Source organism: Ambystoma mexicanum, chromosome 14 (genome assembly GCF_040938575.1).
Source record: "Ambystoma mexicanum isolate Mex_15411 chromosome 14, UKY_AmexF1_1, whole genome shotgun sequence".
NCBI lineage: Eukaryota > Metazoa > Chordata > Amphibia > Caudata > Ambystomatidae > Ambystoma > Ambystoma mexicanum.
The window spans coordinates 181,093,647-181,113,474 of NC_090940.1; the positions used below are offsets into that span (position 1 = coordinate 181,093,647).

At 44.5% G+C, this 19,828-nt stretch overlaps 1 protein-coding gene across 4 annotated transcripts in view; it reads left to right on the forward strand.

The window, feature by feature from the left end:
- Nucleotides 1-19,828, forward strand: part of SLC8A3 (solute carrier family 8 member A3) — a 640,255-nt gene that overhangs the window by 403,690 nt on the left and 216,737 nt on the right. For 2 of the 4 annotated variants that reach the window (XM_069638871.1, XM_069638873.1), the window contains exon 3: nucleotides 2,787-2,893. The exons of the other annotated variants lie outside the window; for them this stretch is intronic. In XM_069638871.1, coding sequence (XP_069494972.1) covers nucleotides 2,787-2,893 — 107 coding nt within the window. The remainder of the gene's footprint in view (nucleotides 1-2,786; nucleotides 2,894-19,828) is intronic. 4 annotated transcript variants of the gene reach the window in all.

A 19,828-nucleotide genomic window follows, 5' to 3' on the forward strand; every position in this document is an offset into this window, starting at 1 on the left:
CCTGTCCACACCTTTAAGGGCTAGTAATGTTTCATTTGAAGGGGCACCCTTTCTCTGATGCCCAGTGTGCTGAACTGAGCAGGGGCCAGGGACATAGCCTCACAGGAAGTGACATCAGCAGTATTTCTGAAGCATCTTAAGACCTTAAAGGTCCTGCTCTGAGGCCTGGCAGGTAAGAAGGTGCATTACCTGAGCTGAACCATCTAAAAATTCCCTGTAAGTCGCCTTTCGATGCAAAGTGCAGCCCACGCAGCTCTGTTAGGTGGGGCCATGGGGAGGGTTACCATATCCTGTGTGGCCCGGAAGAGGTCCACATGCCTGCTTATATGCTCATTTCTTTTACTGACATCTAAGCATTCTGTACAGGTGCAGAAGCGCCCCACCCCATTAATGCTAACATGACCCAATATACGTAGGGTATGCAAAGTTGCTTATGCTTAGGCACCCAATCGAAAGCAAGTATCATTTAAATAAAATATTTTCTTTTTTTAAAGAAAGTGCAACTAATATCATTTTTGTTCACAATTTGTCGATATGCATCTGTGCTTAGAACTGTAGCGCTAGCTACACAATGCTGCTGCTTCACAGAAATACAACCCACAAGCCATAGAAGCACAACAATTGCTTAAAAAAGAGCAGATCCAGGAATAGTTGGTAAAAGGTGGTAGATTTGGACCGCTTTTTCTTTTAATTTACATTTTTTTATTTGGTTGGATAATAAATTCATCCTTTCAAATATAACAAAACATGTATTTACATTTCTTCAGAACTCAAAGAGAAATAGAACATACAAAATATACAATTAATATGGATAACTACAACCGAATCATCTCATTATTCAAAAAAAGAAGGAAGAGTGATAAATAGTATAGTAAAGAAAAAAAAATATTAAATGAATAATCGCACAATTATTTCAATTTTCCTGAGGTGAGTCACATTACTTCAGAAACAACCGCTTACGGCACAAGCCATAGGATCATCGCACTGCAAGCCATAAGATGCCGCGTCTGGTGGCTATGGTAGATGAGGACTACATTTGCAAAGCAGGCTTTGGAAAATCTGGAGGGGCCTGCCAGCCCTCTCCACAGTGGTTACGGGGGCTGTTGTAGGGGTGTAGCGGAGGCTGGCTAGAGAGTAGTAGTAGAGGCTGTGGGGCCAGCACGTACGTTGATATTGGGGGCCATGGGAGCTGTGGAGTGGGTGTAGGAGAGTGGTAGTGGAGCTGTGGAGTGGGTGTAGGAGAGTGGTAGTCGAGGCAGTGGTAATTGTGGCGGCGTACGCGTGCTAGTGGTAGTGCAAGTTCGGATCGATGTGTTATTTTTAATGTTGGTGGCAAAAGCACTGACCGTGGCGTTCCTATTTTTATTTCTTTTTTACACGGGTTACCAAACGTACTCTTCCCCTGCCCCCCACCATCTTCATACCTGCCTATTATACCCTGCTAAGGAGGGTTACGGGGGAATGTCACATCTGGCATTTTTGCCACTGGCATTAAAACAGCAACATCTGGTCATGCAACAACAGGGTCTACTAGGGTGGGAGAGGAGTTGAGGGTAATAGTGTTAGTACAGGCTTTGGCAAGGGTGGAGTGAGTGTAATATTAAGGGTTGGAGGCTATGCAGAAGCAGCATGTTAGAGGGTGAACACTATGCTGCATCAGCGGTTGATGAATACGCCTAAGGATTGATGGAGGTTGTGCCTAGGGCTTGCATTAGAAGCTGGGGGCTATGTCTAAGGGTTGCTTCAGCAGTTGGTGGCTATGCCTAAGGGTTGCAGTAGTAGTTTGAAGCTATGCCTAAGGGTTGCATTAGTAATTGGAGGCTATGCCGAAGATCTGCATCAGTTGTTGGAGGCTATGCCTAAGGGTTGCATTAGCAGTTGGAGGATAAGCCTAAGGGTTGCATTAATAGTTGGAAGCTATGCCTAAGGGTTGAATTAGTAGTTGGAGGCTATGTGAAGATCCTCATCAGTTGCTGGAGGCTATGCCTAATGGTTGCATTAGTAGTTGGAGGATATGCTTAAGGGTGGCATTAGAAGTTGGAGTCTATGCCTAAGGGCTGCATTAGCGGTTGAAGGATAAGCCTAAGGGCTGCGTTAGCAGTTGGAGGATAAGCCTAAGGGCTGCGTTAGCAGTTGGAGTCTATGCCTAAGGGTTGCATTTGCAGTTGGAGGTTAAGTCTAACGGTTGCATTTGCAGTTGGTGGTAGCACGAAAGGTTGGAGGCAATGCAGGATGGTTGAGTTTCATGAAGTTTTTCAAAGAGGCCGAGTGGTGAGGATGGATGGCTATTGGTTGGCACGGCATTCCAAAGATTGCAAGTAGTATAGAATATGGGGCAAGAACTGCAGGAGAAAGGGCGTGAAGTGGGCTCACAGCCTGGAGCCAGTCGTAGAGACAATGGGGCGATGGTGGAGGGTGCAATTGGATTTGATTGGCAATATCTAGGTGAACGTAAGCCCTATGGGGCCGGCTGCTTTCCTGCATACAGGTAAAGGTGCTATCATAGTCGGGTTCTAGTGCTGAGTGCATGGTCTATGTTAATGGGAGATTTGAACGTATCACTGTTAACAGATTTCCACACCTGAAAGACATGTGACTATAGACTAACAGCGGGCCCATCACGGGGCTCCGTCTGATGACTGGACCGGGAGCACCAGGGTGAAATTGAACCATGGATAGTGTTGGGAGTTAACAATGACCTTTTCCTCCATCTCCCGCTCCCTGCCCTTCCTGTCTTTGATCCATCCTTTCCCTCTCCTTGTGACACATTGTTTTTCCATCCACAGCAAAACTGTTCACATCAAAATTATTGATGACGAGGAGTATGAGAAAAACAAGAATTTCTTCCTTGAGCTGATGGAGCCCCACATGGTGGATATGAGTTTTCAGAAAGGTGTAGTACCTGCTGCTCCAGACTAATGCTAACACTTCTCTCCTCTTCTCTTCCTCTTTCCTCCTCTCCTCTTCTTTCCTTGCCTCCTTATTTTTTCCTACCCTATAATTTGCTTTGCTTCGCCAACTGCAATATTGACACTGCTGTGAATGCACGATCCGACCACATGGCGCCAATGGGCTTTTAAGAGGTGGCTGTTAACCCATTTGATTTTGCAGACGAGGGCGGTTTGGGCACGCGGGATTCTGGGCAGCCTGACCTACTTCGGTAATTAATGATACACTTTATACCAGCTGCAAAGCTAGAATAATACAAACTTTCCCAGTGTCCAGACCAGATAATAGGAAAAGCACTATTTGTCACTTGGTTTTATGTGAATACAAAGTGTCAATTTCAACAATGTTTGACCATTTCATCCTGTTCATTTAATTTCATTTTCATTGTATCCTATTTATAGAGGGCCTGTCACCAAAGGCGCTGAACAAAGTATATCAAAATCAGTACAATCATGATCAAATATAAACATAGGTAACAACAGACGAGGGGGAAGCCAGAGAATTAAGAGACGAGAGAAGATAAGAGATGAGTTTTGAGCTTTGATTGAAAGATACGAAGAGATGAGGCAGAACGAAGTGAGAGAGGACGGGAGCCAGGAGAGCAAAAGAACTTAAACGAGAAGAAGCACAGGGACGTTTGGGAACCGCTGGAAGAAATGTGTTCTGTGATCATAAGGGGTGAGATGGGACATAAAACGACAATAAAGCAGAGAGATAGATGTTAATCTAATCGCAGGACTCTGCCATTGCAGGCAAGTTGTATGTTGTTAATTATAATGCAAAACGTGTTTTTTGTTTTCTTTTAAATCAAATCAGTGGGCAAGAGGTGGGAGTAGAAGAGGGTAAAAGGAGAACATTAGGTGGACTACGGATATCATCCCATTCATGTTGGGAAATTAAATTACGAATGAGATGGTTCCCACAGGAAGATGGCATTTGCAGATTGATATGGGAGGAAGGTCAGATGGGTATGATTGTGGGTGGAGCCAGTTTGATTGATGGGACTGAGGGGCAGAACAAATGATGAGAGGGTCTCAAAGGTTGTCCTTTCATTAACGGAAGGCACTGAGAAATTCATGTTCCGTCTTATTTCTATAAATTATACACACTTCATTTTTGATGTTTTTCTTATGATTAGTTTGAATCACAATTTTTTTAATGGAATTGGCATTTTGATCCATAAGTCGTTCAATTATATATTTGCCCACGACAAATGGTTCTATGGCTTTTAGTTAAATTATTCTCACTTCAATGGGTACTATAAAAGAGAGGTGAAGATTTAACCCTTCAGAAATGTGTCCATACTGGAAATGTTAGAATCTTCCTTTAGTTATTGTACTGCTCTCATCCTTAAGGTAACATTGATTGACAGCTTGTGGGTGGATGAAACACATGTTGTGTTGCATAATATCTGCGCATGTGATCGGCTGGGGCCTGCCAATCTACTCTATGCACATACATAATATCTGTGCATATGATTGGCTGGCGCCTGCCAATCTACTCTATGCACATACATAATATCTGTGCATATGATTGGCTGGCGCCTGCCAATCTGCGCCATACACAGACACAATAAAGCTGCTTGTTATTGGTTGGAGCTTGCAAATCTCTACTATGCACAGGCATAATATCTTGTGCATGTGATGAGCCGGGGCCAGCCAACCGAGTTATGCACAGACAATATGACCAAACGTTGGGAATTCAGTTGACCTTTCTATTGTTAATAGCTTTGGAGTTATTTGTGCAGCAGAGGCAGTGTCCTTCACTATTAGTCCTTCTTTCATTTCATTTATAAAAGGCAAAGTTAACACTGAATGTTCCGAAACATGCCCTGGTGCATATGTAGGTGCATACATTGTGCGAGAATCAGTGCCAGCCTTAGGGTAGGACCCCTGCCATTAGCCCCCCGCCACGCCAACTCGGGGGAGTCTTTCAGGGGCTCTCCTGAGCTGGCGTGGTGGGAGAAGGCACGGCAAGTGCCCTATTGAAATTAAATGTGCTCCACTCTCGCGGTCGGAGCACATTTAATAATATCAGGGTGCCTGCAATGCCTATTGAAAAATGTGGTGCTCCCCCACCCCTTCCAGCATGACCAGGGGTGCACGGGATGAGGGAAGGGGCACCACCTGTTTGTTTTGCCACCTGGGCTCCGCAGCTTCTAATGCGGCCCTGGCAAGAATACTGCACCAACATGGGGCCACCTTATTCTCTTAATTTATTTCCTACCTTAGAAACCGTGGCTGTCACGTGATCGTTCTTATATCCATTTGATGACCCCGAAGGTTTGGTATATAAGATGTTACCCAACACTAATCTGGACATTGAAAGCTAGGCATCTCGCCATGGTATCACGCAGCGGCCCTACTCTCATGCAAGGAGTAGTATCATTTACAAAGTGTTTATCAATGGGGTTTTCCGATTGAAAAACACTTTTATAAATCAGGCCCATAACATTTCTTCATTCGCAGAAACATTTCAGTTTACATTTTACCTACAGATGTTATCTCGTCTAGTTGGTTCTTTGATAATAGGTCTATCCTACACCTAGATTAAGGCCCTGCTGTGCGATGTACCATTCTCCTGGCATCTGACCCAATTTTAAGAAAATCTTCTCACTGCACAACAGTCCCTAATCAGTTGTTTCTAAGCACAGGAGAGAACGATGCTCCCTAACCAGTAGAATCGAACCATAGGAGATGACATTGGTCCCTAACCAGTTGAGTCAAGGCACAGGAGATGACTATGGGCCCTGACCAATAGAATCGAAGCACAGGAGATGAGGATGGGCCATAACCAGTAGAATCGAAGCACAGGAGATGATGATGGGCAGTAACCAGTAGAAGACTCGAAGCACAGGAGGTGGCGATGGGCCCTAACCAGTTGAAGAATCAAAGCACAGGAGATGACGATAGGCCCTAACCATTAGAATCAAAGCACAGGAGATGACGATGGGTCCTAACCAGTAAAATCGAATCACAGGAGATGACATTGGTCCCTAAGCAGTAGTATCAAAGCACAGGAGATGACGATAGGCCCTAACCAGTAGAATCGAAGCACAGATGACGATGGACCCTAACCAGTAGAATCGAAGCACAGGAGATGATGATGGGCTGTAACCAGTAGAAGACTCGAAGCACAGGAGATGGCGATGGGCCCTAACCAGTTGAAGAATCAAAGCACAGGAGATGACGATAGGCCCTAACCATTAGAATCAAAGCACAGGAGATGACTATGGGTCCTAACCAGTAGAATCGAATCACAGGAGATGACATTGGTGCCTAAGCAGTAGTATCAAAGCACAGGAGATGACGATAGGCCCTAACCAGTAGAATCGAAGCACAGATGACGATGGACCCTAACCAGTAGAATCGAAGCACAGGAGATGATGATGGGCCCTAACTAGTAGAAGACTTGAAGCACAGGAGATGACAATGGGCCCTAACCAGTTGAAGACTCGAAGCACAGGAGAGGACGATGGGCCCTAACCAGTTGAAGAATCAAAGCACAGGAGATCACAATGGGCCTTAACAAGTAGAATCGTAGCACAGATGGCGATGGGCCCTAACCAGTAGAATCAAAGCACAGGAGATGACGTTGGGTCCCAACCAGTAGAATCGAAGCACACATGATAATGGACTCTAACCATTAGAATCGAAGCACAGGAGATGACGATGGGCCCTAGCCGTTAGAATCGATGCATAGGAAATGATGATGGGCCCTAACCAGTAGAATCGAAGCATAGGAGATGACAATGGGCCATAACCAGTAGAAGGCTTGAAGCACAGGAGATGACGATGGGCTCTAACCAGTAGAAGACTCGAAGCACAGGAGATGATGATGGGCCGTAACCAGTAGAATGCTCGAAGCACAGGAGATGTCGATGGGCCCTAACCAGTAGAAGACTCAAAGCACAGAAGATGATGATGGGTCCTAACCAGTAGAATCGAATCACAGGAGATGACATTGGTGCCTAAGCAGTAGTATCAAAGCACAGGAGATGACAATAGGCCCTAACCAGTAGAATCAAAGCACAGATGACGATGGACCCTAACCAGTAGAATCGAAGCACAGGAGATGACGATGGGCCCTAACTAGTAGAAGATGCGAAGCACAGGAGATGACGATGGGCCCCAACCAGTTGAAGAATCGAAGCACAGGAGATGACGATGGGCCCTAACCAGTAGAATCAAAGCACAGGAGATCGCGATGGGCCCTAACCAGTAGAATTGAAGCACAGATGGTGATGGGCCCTAACCAGTAAAATCAAAGCACAGGAGATGACGGACGATAGGCCCTAACCAGTAGAATCGAAGCACAAATGATAATGGAACCTAACCATTAGAATCGAAGCACAGGAGATGATGATGGGCCCTAACCAGTAAAATCGAAGAACAGGAGATGATGATGGACCCTAACCAGTAGAATCGGAGCACAAGAAATAATGATGGGCCCTAGCCGTGAGAATCGAAGCACAGGAAATGATGATGGGCCCTAACCAGTAGAATCGAAGCATAGGAGATAACAATGGGCCATAACTAGTAGAAGGCTCGAAGCACAGGAGATGATGATGGGCCCGAACCAGTAGAAGACTCGAAGCACAGGCGATGATGATGGACCCTAACCAGTAGATGGCTCGAAGCACAGGAGATGACGATGGGCCCTAACCAGTAGAAGACTCGAAGCACAGGAGATGATGTTGGGCCCTAGCCAGTAGAAGACTCAAAGCCCAGGAGATGGTAATGGACCCTAACCATTAGAAGACTAGAAGCACAGGAGATGACGATGGGCCCTAACCAGTAGAAGACTCGAAGCACAGGAGATGACGATGGGCCCTTACCAGTAGAAGACTCGAAGCACACGAGATGAAGATGGGCCCTAGCCAGTAGAAGGCTCGAAGCACAGGAGATGACAATGGGCCCTAACCAGTAGAAGACTCGAAGCACAGGAGATGATGATGGGCCCTAGCCAGTAGAAGACTGGAAGCACAGGAGATGACTATGTGCCCTAGCCAGTAGAAGAATGAAAGCACAGGACATGATGATGGGCCCTAGCCAGTAGAAGACTTGAAGCACAGGAGATGACGATGGGCCTTAACCAGTAGAAGACTCAAAGCACAGGAGATGATAATGGGCCCTAACCAGTGGAAGAATCGAAGCACAGGACATGATGATGGGCCCTAGCCAGTAGAAGACTCTAATCACAGAAGATGATGATGGGACCTAGCCAGTAAAAGAATTGAAGCACAGGACATGATGATGGGCCCTAACCAGTAGAAGACTCGAAGCACAGGAGATGACGATGGGCCCTAGCCAGTAGAAGAATTAAAGCACAAGACATGACGATGGGTCCTAGCCAGTAGAAGAGTCGAAGCACAGGACATGATGATGGGCCCTAGCCAGTAGAAGACTTGAAGCACAGGAGATGACGATGGGCCCTAGCCAGTAGAAGAATCAAAGCACAGGACATGACGATGGGCTCTAGCCAGTAGAAGAATCGAAGCACAGGACATCACAATGGGCCCTAGCCAGTAGAAGCACAGGAGATGAAACCTGTGCAGTGACATAAAATCTCATTGAACTAATATGCTTTTAATAAAAACACACTCTTTCCCCCACATTATGAATTGTTCCACAGTTAAAATAATATTTGCCTGGTTCCTGCAATTTGTAATTATTGTTATACTGACTGCCGCACTGTCCAGTCTCCTTAAGTAAACTATTGTCATGTTGGATGTTTTTCACACCGTAGGGACATTTTCCTCTACTATATTTTAGAAAATGTTTCCTTATTCTGTGTTTGGTGTTACATTTAAGAAGGAAGTTTGAAAACGCAACATTTTGAAAACCAAACGAGAGAGAATAAACTAGATTAAAAATAACCGGTAGGATGTGGTCAGGTGTTTGCCAAAGGGAAACAGGAGCACCTGATTTCAATATTAATAGGAAAACTTTTTTTTAACAAGGCAGAAGGCCACAGATTCTAGGAAAGGAAGGGAAAGGGTCTGCAGGAAAAAGGAAGTGAGGGAAATAACGTAGAAGCTGAGGGGGCGATGGGACAGTTTGATATCAGGAAAACACGTCAAACCTAAATTTGTAACGTGAAATGCACCAAGACAACCATTTCAAACGTACGTTTTCGGACTTAAAGTCATAGCGATGCAAGGAATACAAAAAGGTGTATTCTCAGTCGTTACATTTTTGCGATTACATTATGAAACTTTGGAGTATTAAACGTTACGTTTTTAAACTAAAGACCGGTAGTCTGTTGTCTATGTCCATGGCATTTGTAGCTGTGCCATACCAAGAGGACAACTCAAAACAAAACCCTCTGGCTAAGTATTAATATTGCTTCACCGCACATGGCCAAATGTGCTAACCCATGCCTTGCACGCCCAACCCTCTTACAATTCTTAGTTGCAACAATAATAAAATGGCAATGGGAACCATCTTCTGATTTAATGTTAGTCCACTGAGCTGACACGTGTTTCAAGCCTTGTGCTCTTCCTCAGGGCTCTTAACAAATGAAACCATTTTCACATTACTGTGGTATTAAGGTTTATATTCAGTATTGCCATTACAGATCCAGGTGCTCTATATGTTCCTGCTTATTGTGTGTCTTGCAAGAGCTCCTTTAATTTTGCATGCTTGTAGGCATGGAATCATTTTCACCATCATGGAGCGCTTAATAACACTGCGAGCGTCACTGCTGTTCCTGCAACGTGGATCCGCCAGTCCAGTCCCGGACCACAACGAGTCTCCTTCTCTACTTCCTGATACATTGAGACTTCAAGGCATCATTGATACTGTTCTGTTGAATGATACATTTCACATTGCAGTTGTGTTAATTTCATGCCTTACACTACACCTGTGTGCTTGCATGTTAAACCAGACAAAAGAAACTCTTCTACCCGACTCACCCGTCTGACGTCACATCTTCAAGCTCTTCTTGATCTGGGCTATTTCAGCCACATGCTTGTTTCACTTTGATTTTTGATTGAATAAGTAATTTGTTTGTTTATTAAGTGTCCTGTGGCCAACAAGCATTTTGGAAACTTGTCACCTGAAAACAAGCAAATAAGACGGGAAACAACAACATAAAAACAAAAGCAGCTATTATTACCATGACGAGTTCAACAGGACAACCTGAGATGGATTAAACTAGCTTCCATTTTGAAGATACATTGAGGTCCTTGGCCTATTATCAATAGAATCAAAGAAAAATAAAGTCAAGAGAAAGAAAGAAACCCAAAGATAAGCATCTGGTCCCCTTGCCCTCCCTTTCCTGATGACTTTACTGATGTAGGACTGCTGAATTAGGGCATTGAAGCCACAAGTCTGTTGTACTACGATTCATCATGCAGCGGAGAGAACTGCATGCATTACACTCCTCTGACTCACCCTACACCTTAGGACCTCTTTCACATTTTAAGACACCATGCCAATGAACCTATCAAACAGAGTGCTTTTTGGATGCATATTCCTTGCATGCCATGTGCGATTTCTCCTTCCCCGTCCACTTAAAGGAATAGTGCGCTCAAAAATATTATTGTCCCAAAAGATGGGCAATAATCAAAAACATGCATTAAACATAATTTTAAAGAAAGTTCCTATGTAAACATTTGAGCAAACGAGGCTCAAAGCATTTACGTGGGAGCATCCATTTTACCATTTCAGGCAGCCTCCTCAGCTCATGTTAGGCTCTGCCCTGGCGGCACTGAACAAGCAGCAAACGCCCCCTACTGGGAGCTTTTGCTTACTGCAGCCAGGGCAGAGCTGTACATGGAGGAGACTGCCTTCACTTTCATTTTACATTGTCGGCCCTTCCCAAGCCCAGGGAAGCACAGAAAATGTAAAATGAAAGGCAAAAAGCAAAGGCGCAGCAATTCTAAATACAACATTGTTGTATTTGTGATTGCCGACCACGGAAATCATAAATACAACAACGTTGTATTTCTGACTGCATGGCTTTCGCTTTGAGTCTCCAGAGCTCCCCCCGGTTGGGGGAGACAAGGAGGCTAAAAGCGAAAAGCCGCGGCAGTCAGAAATACAGCGTTTTTGTGTTTGTAAATGCTGCATTTTTCTTTCTATGTTTTCCGGGCTCCCGGGTCGGGGGAGCCCAGGAAACTCAAAGCGAAAGCCACTGCAGTCAGAAATATTAGTAACATCCAGACGTGACATTGGGTTAGCCCAATGTTGGGGCTGATTCAAAAAGAGGTTACTCTGAGTTACTCTCACTTAAACCCGAATAAGGCCATTCCTATGAGTAACTCTGACTTACTCCTAAACTTACTAAGAGTAGGCCAAGAGTAAGTCAAAGGCACTTATAGTAGCTACTTGGTGAATCGAATAAACTTCTCCAGGATTAACTTGGGAGTATTATTATTATTATAAGTAGGGTATTTATTGAGCCCGGACCTAGCTTCGAGAAGCAACAGAGTGCTTTGCAATTATAGGTAGAACAACATGGCGAGGGAAGCAGAGAAACAAGGGAGTGGGGAGCGAACAACAGTGGAGGAGGAAGGAGGGCAATTTGTCAGCAAGGGGTCAACAAGCAACTAGGTGAACAAACAGTGGGGAGAGGAGGGTGTGTGGACTGAGTGTTAGGGAGTAGCCATTCCTTGATGAAGAGTGTATTGAGCTCCTTCCCAAACTGTGAAAGCGAGGGGGCGAGTCTGATGTTGACGGGGAGGAAGTTCCGGAGTCTTGGGTCGTAGACAGAGAAGGCCTGTCTTCTGGTTCTTTCCTTCCTGCACTCGCAGAGTTCAAGTATGCACATGTCCATTGGGAGTAAGGTAGGGTACCATCTTTGAGAAGGCCCCTTGTTTTCAAAGACAAAGGAAGCTTGCTGTGAAACTGCTTTGGAAATTGAAAAATTGAGTAGAAATTTAGCAGAGTGAGATGCAAACTCACGCCTTCATGACTGGTCTGAATTTGTGCCAACATATGGGATATTTGGTGCCAGCGCTTTTGCTTCGGGGCATATTTTGGGTGGTGCCATGTCGTTTTATTGACAACTAATTTTTCGATGGGTTTTTTAATGAAACTGTTTCACTGGAAAATAAAATCGAAACAATTGTTTTATTTGTGAGGGTTTCCCCCCAACTCTCCTCTCCTCTATCATTTGTTTTACTATTCCCAACCCCCAACCCTTTACATGCCCTTTCCCACCCCACATCCTATATGTTTCAATGGGTTTTTTTCGGCAAACATTTTTCACTAGAAAACCTGTCTAAAAAATAGCTGTCGATGAAAAGACGTTGTACCATTTTGGGCATCACATAGAAAGCTCTCTGTTTTCAGAGCAAATGATCACATCTGTATTGACAATGTTAAATTTTTGCTGCAATGGGTTGGCTTGAAATTCCCCGATTTCTTATTTGGACACCCATGGGCCCCTTGGGTGCTTAACTCATTAAGCAAAGTGGATCTCTATCTTTTCTTCGAAGCAGTGCCGAACACAATTCTAACGCATTGCATTTTGTCCTCTAAAAGCAATTCAGGATCTATGAATTTTCATCAAGCTGCATTTGACCGAAATTCTGATTCCTTTGTTATGAGATACAAGGAATTCAAGACAACTATCTCCCACAGCTCTCTACTAAAGCATTGTACATTGGGGGGAGGTGGTGAAAGATCTTGTACACCCGTTTTGCATGCTACCACCGCCTGCCACTTCTTCCCACCCTGTGCAGATGTTATAGTGAGATATTTCAACGTGATATCCAATTTCCTTGCACCCTATAACTCCCTTCTGGCTTTGTAATAATAGTAAACATTAAAAAATAAATTAGCATTTAAATAATAATTTTAAAATAAAATAGTACTTAATATTCAAACAATAATGCCAGTGAGTATATTAGATTATATATATATATTCTGTTTGTTTGTAATTTCAGTAACATGTATTGGCTGTCAGTTGAATATTCATTGGCATGTAGCTCACTGAAATGGTTTTATTTAAACACACGTGCTATACAATGACAGGGAAACTGCCCAAAGCGAATCAAAATGCAGATATGTACTTCTGGAAAGTCGCCAATGCCCCACAAGAGTATTTGGGGACATGCGTGATAAGGTGCATACATTTGATGGCATGAAAGCCACTATCTTCTTTTCATCACAATTTCTAACTCCTATCTTGTCGCCATTTCTGTCTAGTCCTAGACACCTTGTTTCTGCCCCCATGTAATGCACATCGCAGATGTGTATACAGGCAGTTGCACGGAAGGTCCTCAGTCCTCCTAATTACATGCCAAGAACAGATTCCCAAGAAAGTGCAACCCTTGCAAAAAGCAGTGTCTACTGTGAGTCTTCATCTGAAGGCATCAGAGAAGATATCTATGTATGGGTTAGGCAATTAGATGTGTTTATCGGTATATAGGAGAGAACCTCCACCTCCAGAAGATGGCAGATCAAAGCTCTTCTTGCAGACCCACCATCTCTAGACGTCTGGAAGAAGTGGTCAGATTATCAGTAGGGAGTAATCACATGGCAACTGGATCAAGAAAAAGTGGTAGGATTATCAGTAGGGAGCAACCACATGGCAATAGGATCAAGAAAAAGTGGTAGGATTATCAGTAGGGAGTAACCACATGGCAATAGGATCAGGAAAAAGTGGTAGGATTATCAGTAGGGAGCAAACACATGGCAATAGGATCAAAAAATATTGGTAGGATTATCAGTAGGGAGTAAACACATGGCAATAGGATCATGACAAAGTGGTTGGATTATCAGTAGGGAATAAATACATGGCAATATGATGAAGAAAAAGTGGTAGGATTATCAGTCGGGGGTAAACAAATGGCAATAGGATGAAGAAAAAGTGGTAGGATTATCAGTAGCGGGTAAACACATGGCAATAGGATCAATAAAAGCGGTAGGATTATCAATAGGTGATGCACAGTACTTGCAATTGGATTAATTAGCACATTTTTGATAAAGACTTTAGGCCAGCCAAGCCACAAATACCCTTTGAGTACCGTTTGAGCGCAATATCGAGTCTCTAACGTCATGGAGGCAACACTGGCCTTGCATCTGTGGGTGAGCAATGAATTCAGACCATGGCGGGACTTGTGGATTCGTTGAACGAATCTAATGCAAGCAGAAGGCCAACATTGAAAGAAATATATGTTAAATGTTAAAGGAATTTGTACCGCGCACCATCACAACAGAGTTGGTCCCCAGGCACTCTGGCAGATCTGCAAGTGAGAAGGTGGGATGGGTTAGTAGGTGAAGCATGAGTAGGATAGTGAGAGGAGTGGTGTTCTGTTGGCAGCTTCAACTCGGTATACACCAGGTGCTGAGCTTTGGTGCGAGTATCGGATCGATGTCAGTTCCTGTGTGCTGTTTGTGCGGCTTATGTGTTGTTGCGGTGTTGTGAAGTGCGTGCGGGTTGTTGTGCGAGAGATGGTTGTGTAAGATTTGTGAGTGAGATAAGTCTGCAGAAATGCTGAGTTTTTTGTTAGTGTGTTATATGAAGTTTAATATTCTAACATACAGAACTCTGTCCGAGTGTGGCGCTCGCTAATCCTCCCAATCTCATCAGGATGGGCTAAGGGGTTACGCCTGGCAGGGTTTTAGGTTTGTGTGAGGCGCTACCTGTGCTGTTCTAACATGCTCTGTAAGTGTTCTAATTCTAATGGAGTGAGTGTTGTGGGTTGGCTTTTAGTTGGTGCGATGCGCTCACCGTTCTATTCTAGCGAGCTCTGTAGGTGTTCTAATTCTGATGGATTGATTAATGTGGGTTGGGTGTCTATTCTTCTCCTTGGGTGTTGGTGCAGGTGTTGTGGTCTCCTCTTACATACTTTCTGTTTAAATCTGTCTGCAGGGAGTTTGGATATGGTACGGCCGGGAGGCAGTGGATGAGTCATTTAAGGGCTTGTGTCTCGGTAAGTGATCAGTCTATAGTGACCTCCTGTTGTGGCTATTTCCCATAACATCTTATGGTCTGTCGTGGGGTCCATTCTTTGGGTTCTGTGTATGTCCATTTTGGGAGTGACCGAGGTTGGTGTTTTTATTCATCATTGTTTAACGGGGTGGGCAATCTTGTGCATCGCTGTTGTAGTTACGTTGTGAAGAGCCATGATTTGAGGAGTTTCCTGAATGCTAGGTGGTTTGTTGTGTTCTGTATATTTTTAGGTAGGTCATTCCAGATTTTTGGTGCCTGGTGAGAGAAAGAGGAACCTCTGAGTTTTCTTCTGTTGTAGGGTTTTGGTTCCAGGTGGATGCCGGTTCTTGATCTCAGTGTTCTTGTCGGTTGATGTAGGCGTAGTTTATCGCTTAGGAATTCTGCGCCTTGTTTGTGTATTGCTCTGTGAGTGATGCACATGGATTTTAACTTTATTCGCTGTTTTATAGGTAGCCAGTGTAGTATTTTTAGTGTGGGTGTGATGTGTTCTCTTCTGGGTAGCTTGAGGAGGAGTCTGGCTGCTGCATTTTGTATGTGTTGTAGTTTTTTTAGAAGTCGTTCGGGCATGCCCAGGTATAGGCTATTGACGTAATCTACTCTGGACATGATCAGAGCGATGATGGTGTTTTGTTGGTGAACGACAGGAACGGAAGGATCCTTTTTGACGCTCGCAGGAGGAAGAAACATTTTTTGAGTAGAGCGTTTACTTGTGGCTCTAGAGTGAGGTTGTTATCCATCAGGACCCCTAGGTTTTTTACAATTGATGATAGTGCTGGTGAGGTGCCGAGCTCTCTTGGCCAGGGGATGTAGCTGATGTCTCCTCCCTTTTTTGAAACAATTGTTATCTCTGTTTTGCCTGGGTTGATTTTGAGGTGGTTGAGGTTTTTCCAGTTGAATATATCACAAAGGCAATTCTCTAGTGTGGTGTTTTCTTCTCGAGTGTCTTGTATGTTGAAGATTATTTGAGTATCGTCGGCGTAGTTGTAGGATGTGAGGCTGTGTTTTTTGATGAGTCTGATTAATAGGTACTTTAGATGTTGAATAGAAGCAGGGAGAAAGATGATCCTTGTGGTACTCCGCACGTGGAATCTCTAGGTTTGGACTTAAAAGTTTTCATCCATACGGTTTTGGTTCTGTTTGTTAGGAAGGATTTGATCCATAGTAGGCCGGTGTCTGTTATTCCTAGTCCTTCTAATCTCTTTATGATGATGTCCTGGTTGACACTGTCGAAAGCTGCGGATAGATCAAGGAGAATCAGGGCGGTACTGTTGTCCGAGTCTGCGTTCATTTTTAGGTCGTCCCATATTGAGAGGAGAGCTGATTCTGTTCCTCTCATTGGTCTGAAACCAACTTGTGCCTGGTATAGTAGGCAGTGCTCTTCTATGAATTCTTGGGTTATTTTGGGTTATTTTGTAGACGTACATTTCTAGCAGTTTGGCTATGTAAGGTATGTTTGAAATGGGTCTGTAGTTGGATAAGTCCTCTACGTTTCCTGTTGTGTCTTTGAGTAGCGGCTTGGTGTAAGCTGATTTGAAGGCCTGTGGTACTTTACCTGTTGAGATTGAGACGTTGAGGAGATTCCTATGGTATTCCATGGGGTTCCTTGTTTGAGAATTGTTTTGTATATGTCCTGGGGGCAGGAGTCTTCAGGAGACCCTGATTTGTTGCTTTAGTTTACCAGTTTGACAAAAGTCTCCACTGATATTTCTGGGAAGCTTCGTAGCTTGTTTGGATGTTCCTCATCGGTGTCAGTGGAGTTTGAGGTGTGATCGCTTGGTCTGCTTTGTATGGTGTGTTGGATGGAAGTTATTTTGTTTTTGAAGTGGTCTCCTAGGTCATCGCATAGTTTCATCGATGGAATTGGTGTTTTGTTGCAACCCAGTGGGTTTTTTATTTCGTTTATGATTTTTAAGAGTTCTTTTTGGGTGTTCGGTGCTTTGAAGATTCGGTTGTCGTAGTGTTTCTTCTCCGCTTTTTGTATTTCCTTTTTATATGAGCGGATCTGTTGTAGGAATTTCAATGTGTTAGCAGTGGTGTTGTTGGTCCTCCATTCAGATTCTAGTTTTTGTTTTTTTCATTCATGGCGCTGAGTAGTGGGGTGAACCATTTTGCTGTGGTTTTCTTATGTGATGGGGTGAAGGGCTTTTCTTTGGTGATGTCATCTAGGGTTTTTGCGATCCATGTATGGAGCAGGGCAACTTTTTTGTCTAAGTCATCTTCTTCCATGGTTGTCGCTTGTGGTTTGCTGAGTTCCAGGAGCTCGGTTAGGTCAGAGTTTTTTTATGGTTCTCCAATTTCTTTTCATCATGATCGGTGGTTTTTCTTGCTTCTTTGTTGGAGCGGCCGTTGTGATTATGAATGGAATGGTGAGGTGGTTGCTCCAGAGTATTTGAATTGGGGGTGCCTTGGTGATGAGATCCCTGTTGGCGAAGATTGCATCAAGTGTGTGCCCTGCTGAGTGTGTTTCTCCTTTGACTAATTGTTGTAGGTTCATGGCTGCTAGTTGGGCGGTTAAGGATTTTTGTGTGGTTGTGGTTTCTTCGTCGAACCAGATGTTGAAATCTCTGAGGATGATCAGATGGTTGTACTTGATGGCTAGGATCGGGATTGCTTCCGTGAAGGTGACTATGAAAGTCGCATCGTAGGTTGGCGGCCTGTATATCAGTATGAATTCCAGGTTTGATTTGGGGTTTACTGATAGCCGTTGTATTAAGGATTCACATTTATCGATTTTTAGTGGATCTTCCATTTTGATGGCCAGTTGCTCCTTGTAGATGACCACTAGACCCCCCACCCCTCTTTTGGATTTCCTGTTTGCTTGGATGCATTTGAAGTTTTCAGGTAGGCAGTTGTTGAGGGTGATCTTGTAGTTGTCGTCTAGCCATGTTTGGATTACAAATAGGATGTCTATGCCTCCTTCTGATAGAAGGTCGTATATTTCGGTTGAATGTTTGGACGTTGATCTTGCGTTTATTAAGTTACAGTGGCTTCTCCGGGTGTGGTTTTCTTTTGTGGTTATTTGTTGTTCAAGTTTGTAGTTGTCCGGTCGTGGTGTTTCTGTATTGATGTTGGTAGGATGAAGAACAGCGACAGCTGCTTCTTCATTGCAGCGGTCCAATAGGTTGATAGCAGGGCTAATCAATCGTGGTGCTTCTGCTATGATGATGCTTGGTTGAAGATCAGCGATGGCTTCTTCTTCATTGAGTCCGATTGTTAGGTTGAAGGTAGCATTGTTGGTTGTCAGGGCTTCGTCGTGTTGTGTGGGATGTTGGGGAAATCGATGGTGCCCCTCTGTTCTTGTGATGTAAGGGGTAATGGGGTTGGAGTCATCCCACTCTCTTGTTGAGTGCTCCCGTCTTTTTTCCAGGCGTTTCGGGAAATTCTTTGCATGACTCGAGGTTTCCGTGTTGAGGTGTCAATGTTCCGTGGTTGTCGCGAGGTAAGGTGTGAGGTATAAGGATTTTTCTTTTACATAGTTTGTTCTGGTTATGACCGCGTTAGGCGTGTTTTCCTGCCAATGAGGCTGCTTCTTTTCTGTTGGTGTTGTGTGTTCGCGTCCTTTGTTGCACAATCTTGCTCTCTTTCTCTGCGTCTTTTTCTGGGTGGGGCCATTTTTCAGTTCAAGGTGCAGATGTAGTAGGGTAGTTGGTCCTCTATGCTGTGTTGTGCAGGCGCAGTAATCTTGGTTTTTTCTTCTCTGGATACGCTAGGGTGCTCTCTGGCTCAGTCTGTCATTTCTGTCGGTGGGTAGGGTGTGTTTCCTAAGTGTGCACTGTCGGGGAGGGTTATGGGCGTTAAATGGTCTGGTGGTATGGGACACAATTAAGCTAGGCAGTGAAATAAACAACAAAACTGCACTTGCAGTCCCATCTTTGGGAAGAGGAAATGTTGGCTATTAAATCAGTGCATTTCCTCAATCTAAGCACTAGGAGTCCAATTCAGAAATAAGTTACTACGAGTAACTCTGACTCCCAGGCTCAACTCAGGGGTAAGTCTGAGTCCCTCGTAGAAACTACTTTGTGAATTGGCCGCCATGATCCAACAGACTGGTGGAGGACCAGTGGCTACTGGGGATGCAATCCAATGGAATCTTCACATATGTTTGTGCTCGTCCCTTATTTTCTGGGTGCAGGATGCGATGCACACAAACATGTGTGGACGCATGCAACGTCTTCCGGGTGGGCATGCTTTTGCATACTTTTTAAAATGGCCTCTGTGATGCTCACATTCAGCTTCCCCTCTGTGAACCCCCTGCATCCCACACGTGGGCCACAGAAACCCACTGCCCGGGGGCCACACTATCCCACCGCGATTGAGCCCCATCGTAGAGTATGTTGAGAGTTGTATTTCTATTGCTTACACCTCTTAAGTGCGGCGGCCAAGCCTGCTCGTCCTATTTGCATAGACATGCATAATAGCCTGGCAATGAAAGGATGTCCTTCACTGGGGTTCCCTTGCTGGGAGAGTTGCGCGCTCTGTAGACCATTCAGATACGTGCAAGCGATGCAATTAATCGCATTTAGTTCCTTCTCACTGCACTCTTCTTAAAGGAATGAATGGCTGAGCCCCACTTGCCAGGGGATATATCTGCCAGACACCTGAGCATGAGGCCGCTCCTGCTCGGGTGAAGTGGTGTAGAGTCGCATCCCCCCTTCCTCACTGAAAGCACTGTCTCCCTCAGAAGTGCCCCTCACAGTAACAGTGCCATGTAAAAGGAGTGGCCTTTATTCAGTGACAGTGCCCACCCAGTAAAAGTGCATTGCCCAAAGACTGTGCTCCATCCAGTGGCGGTGTCACCCGTCCACACTTTCCTATCTGAGTGCTTGCTGCATTGACTGCATACAGGGACGTTTCTTCATCCAGTGATCATCGGCAATTTAGTAACAGATTCTATCTGATCGCAGTGTACTGTCTAATGATTGTGATCTGGCAGACACACGGTATCAACAAATGACAGCGCCCCATCCAGTAG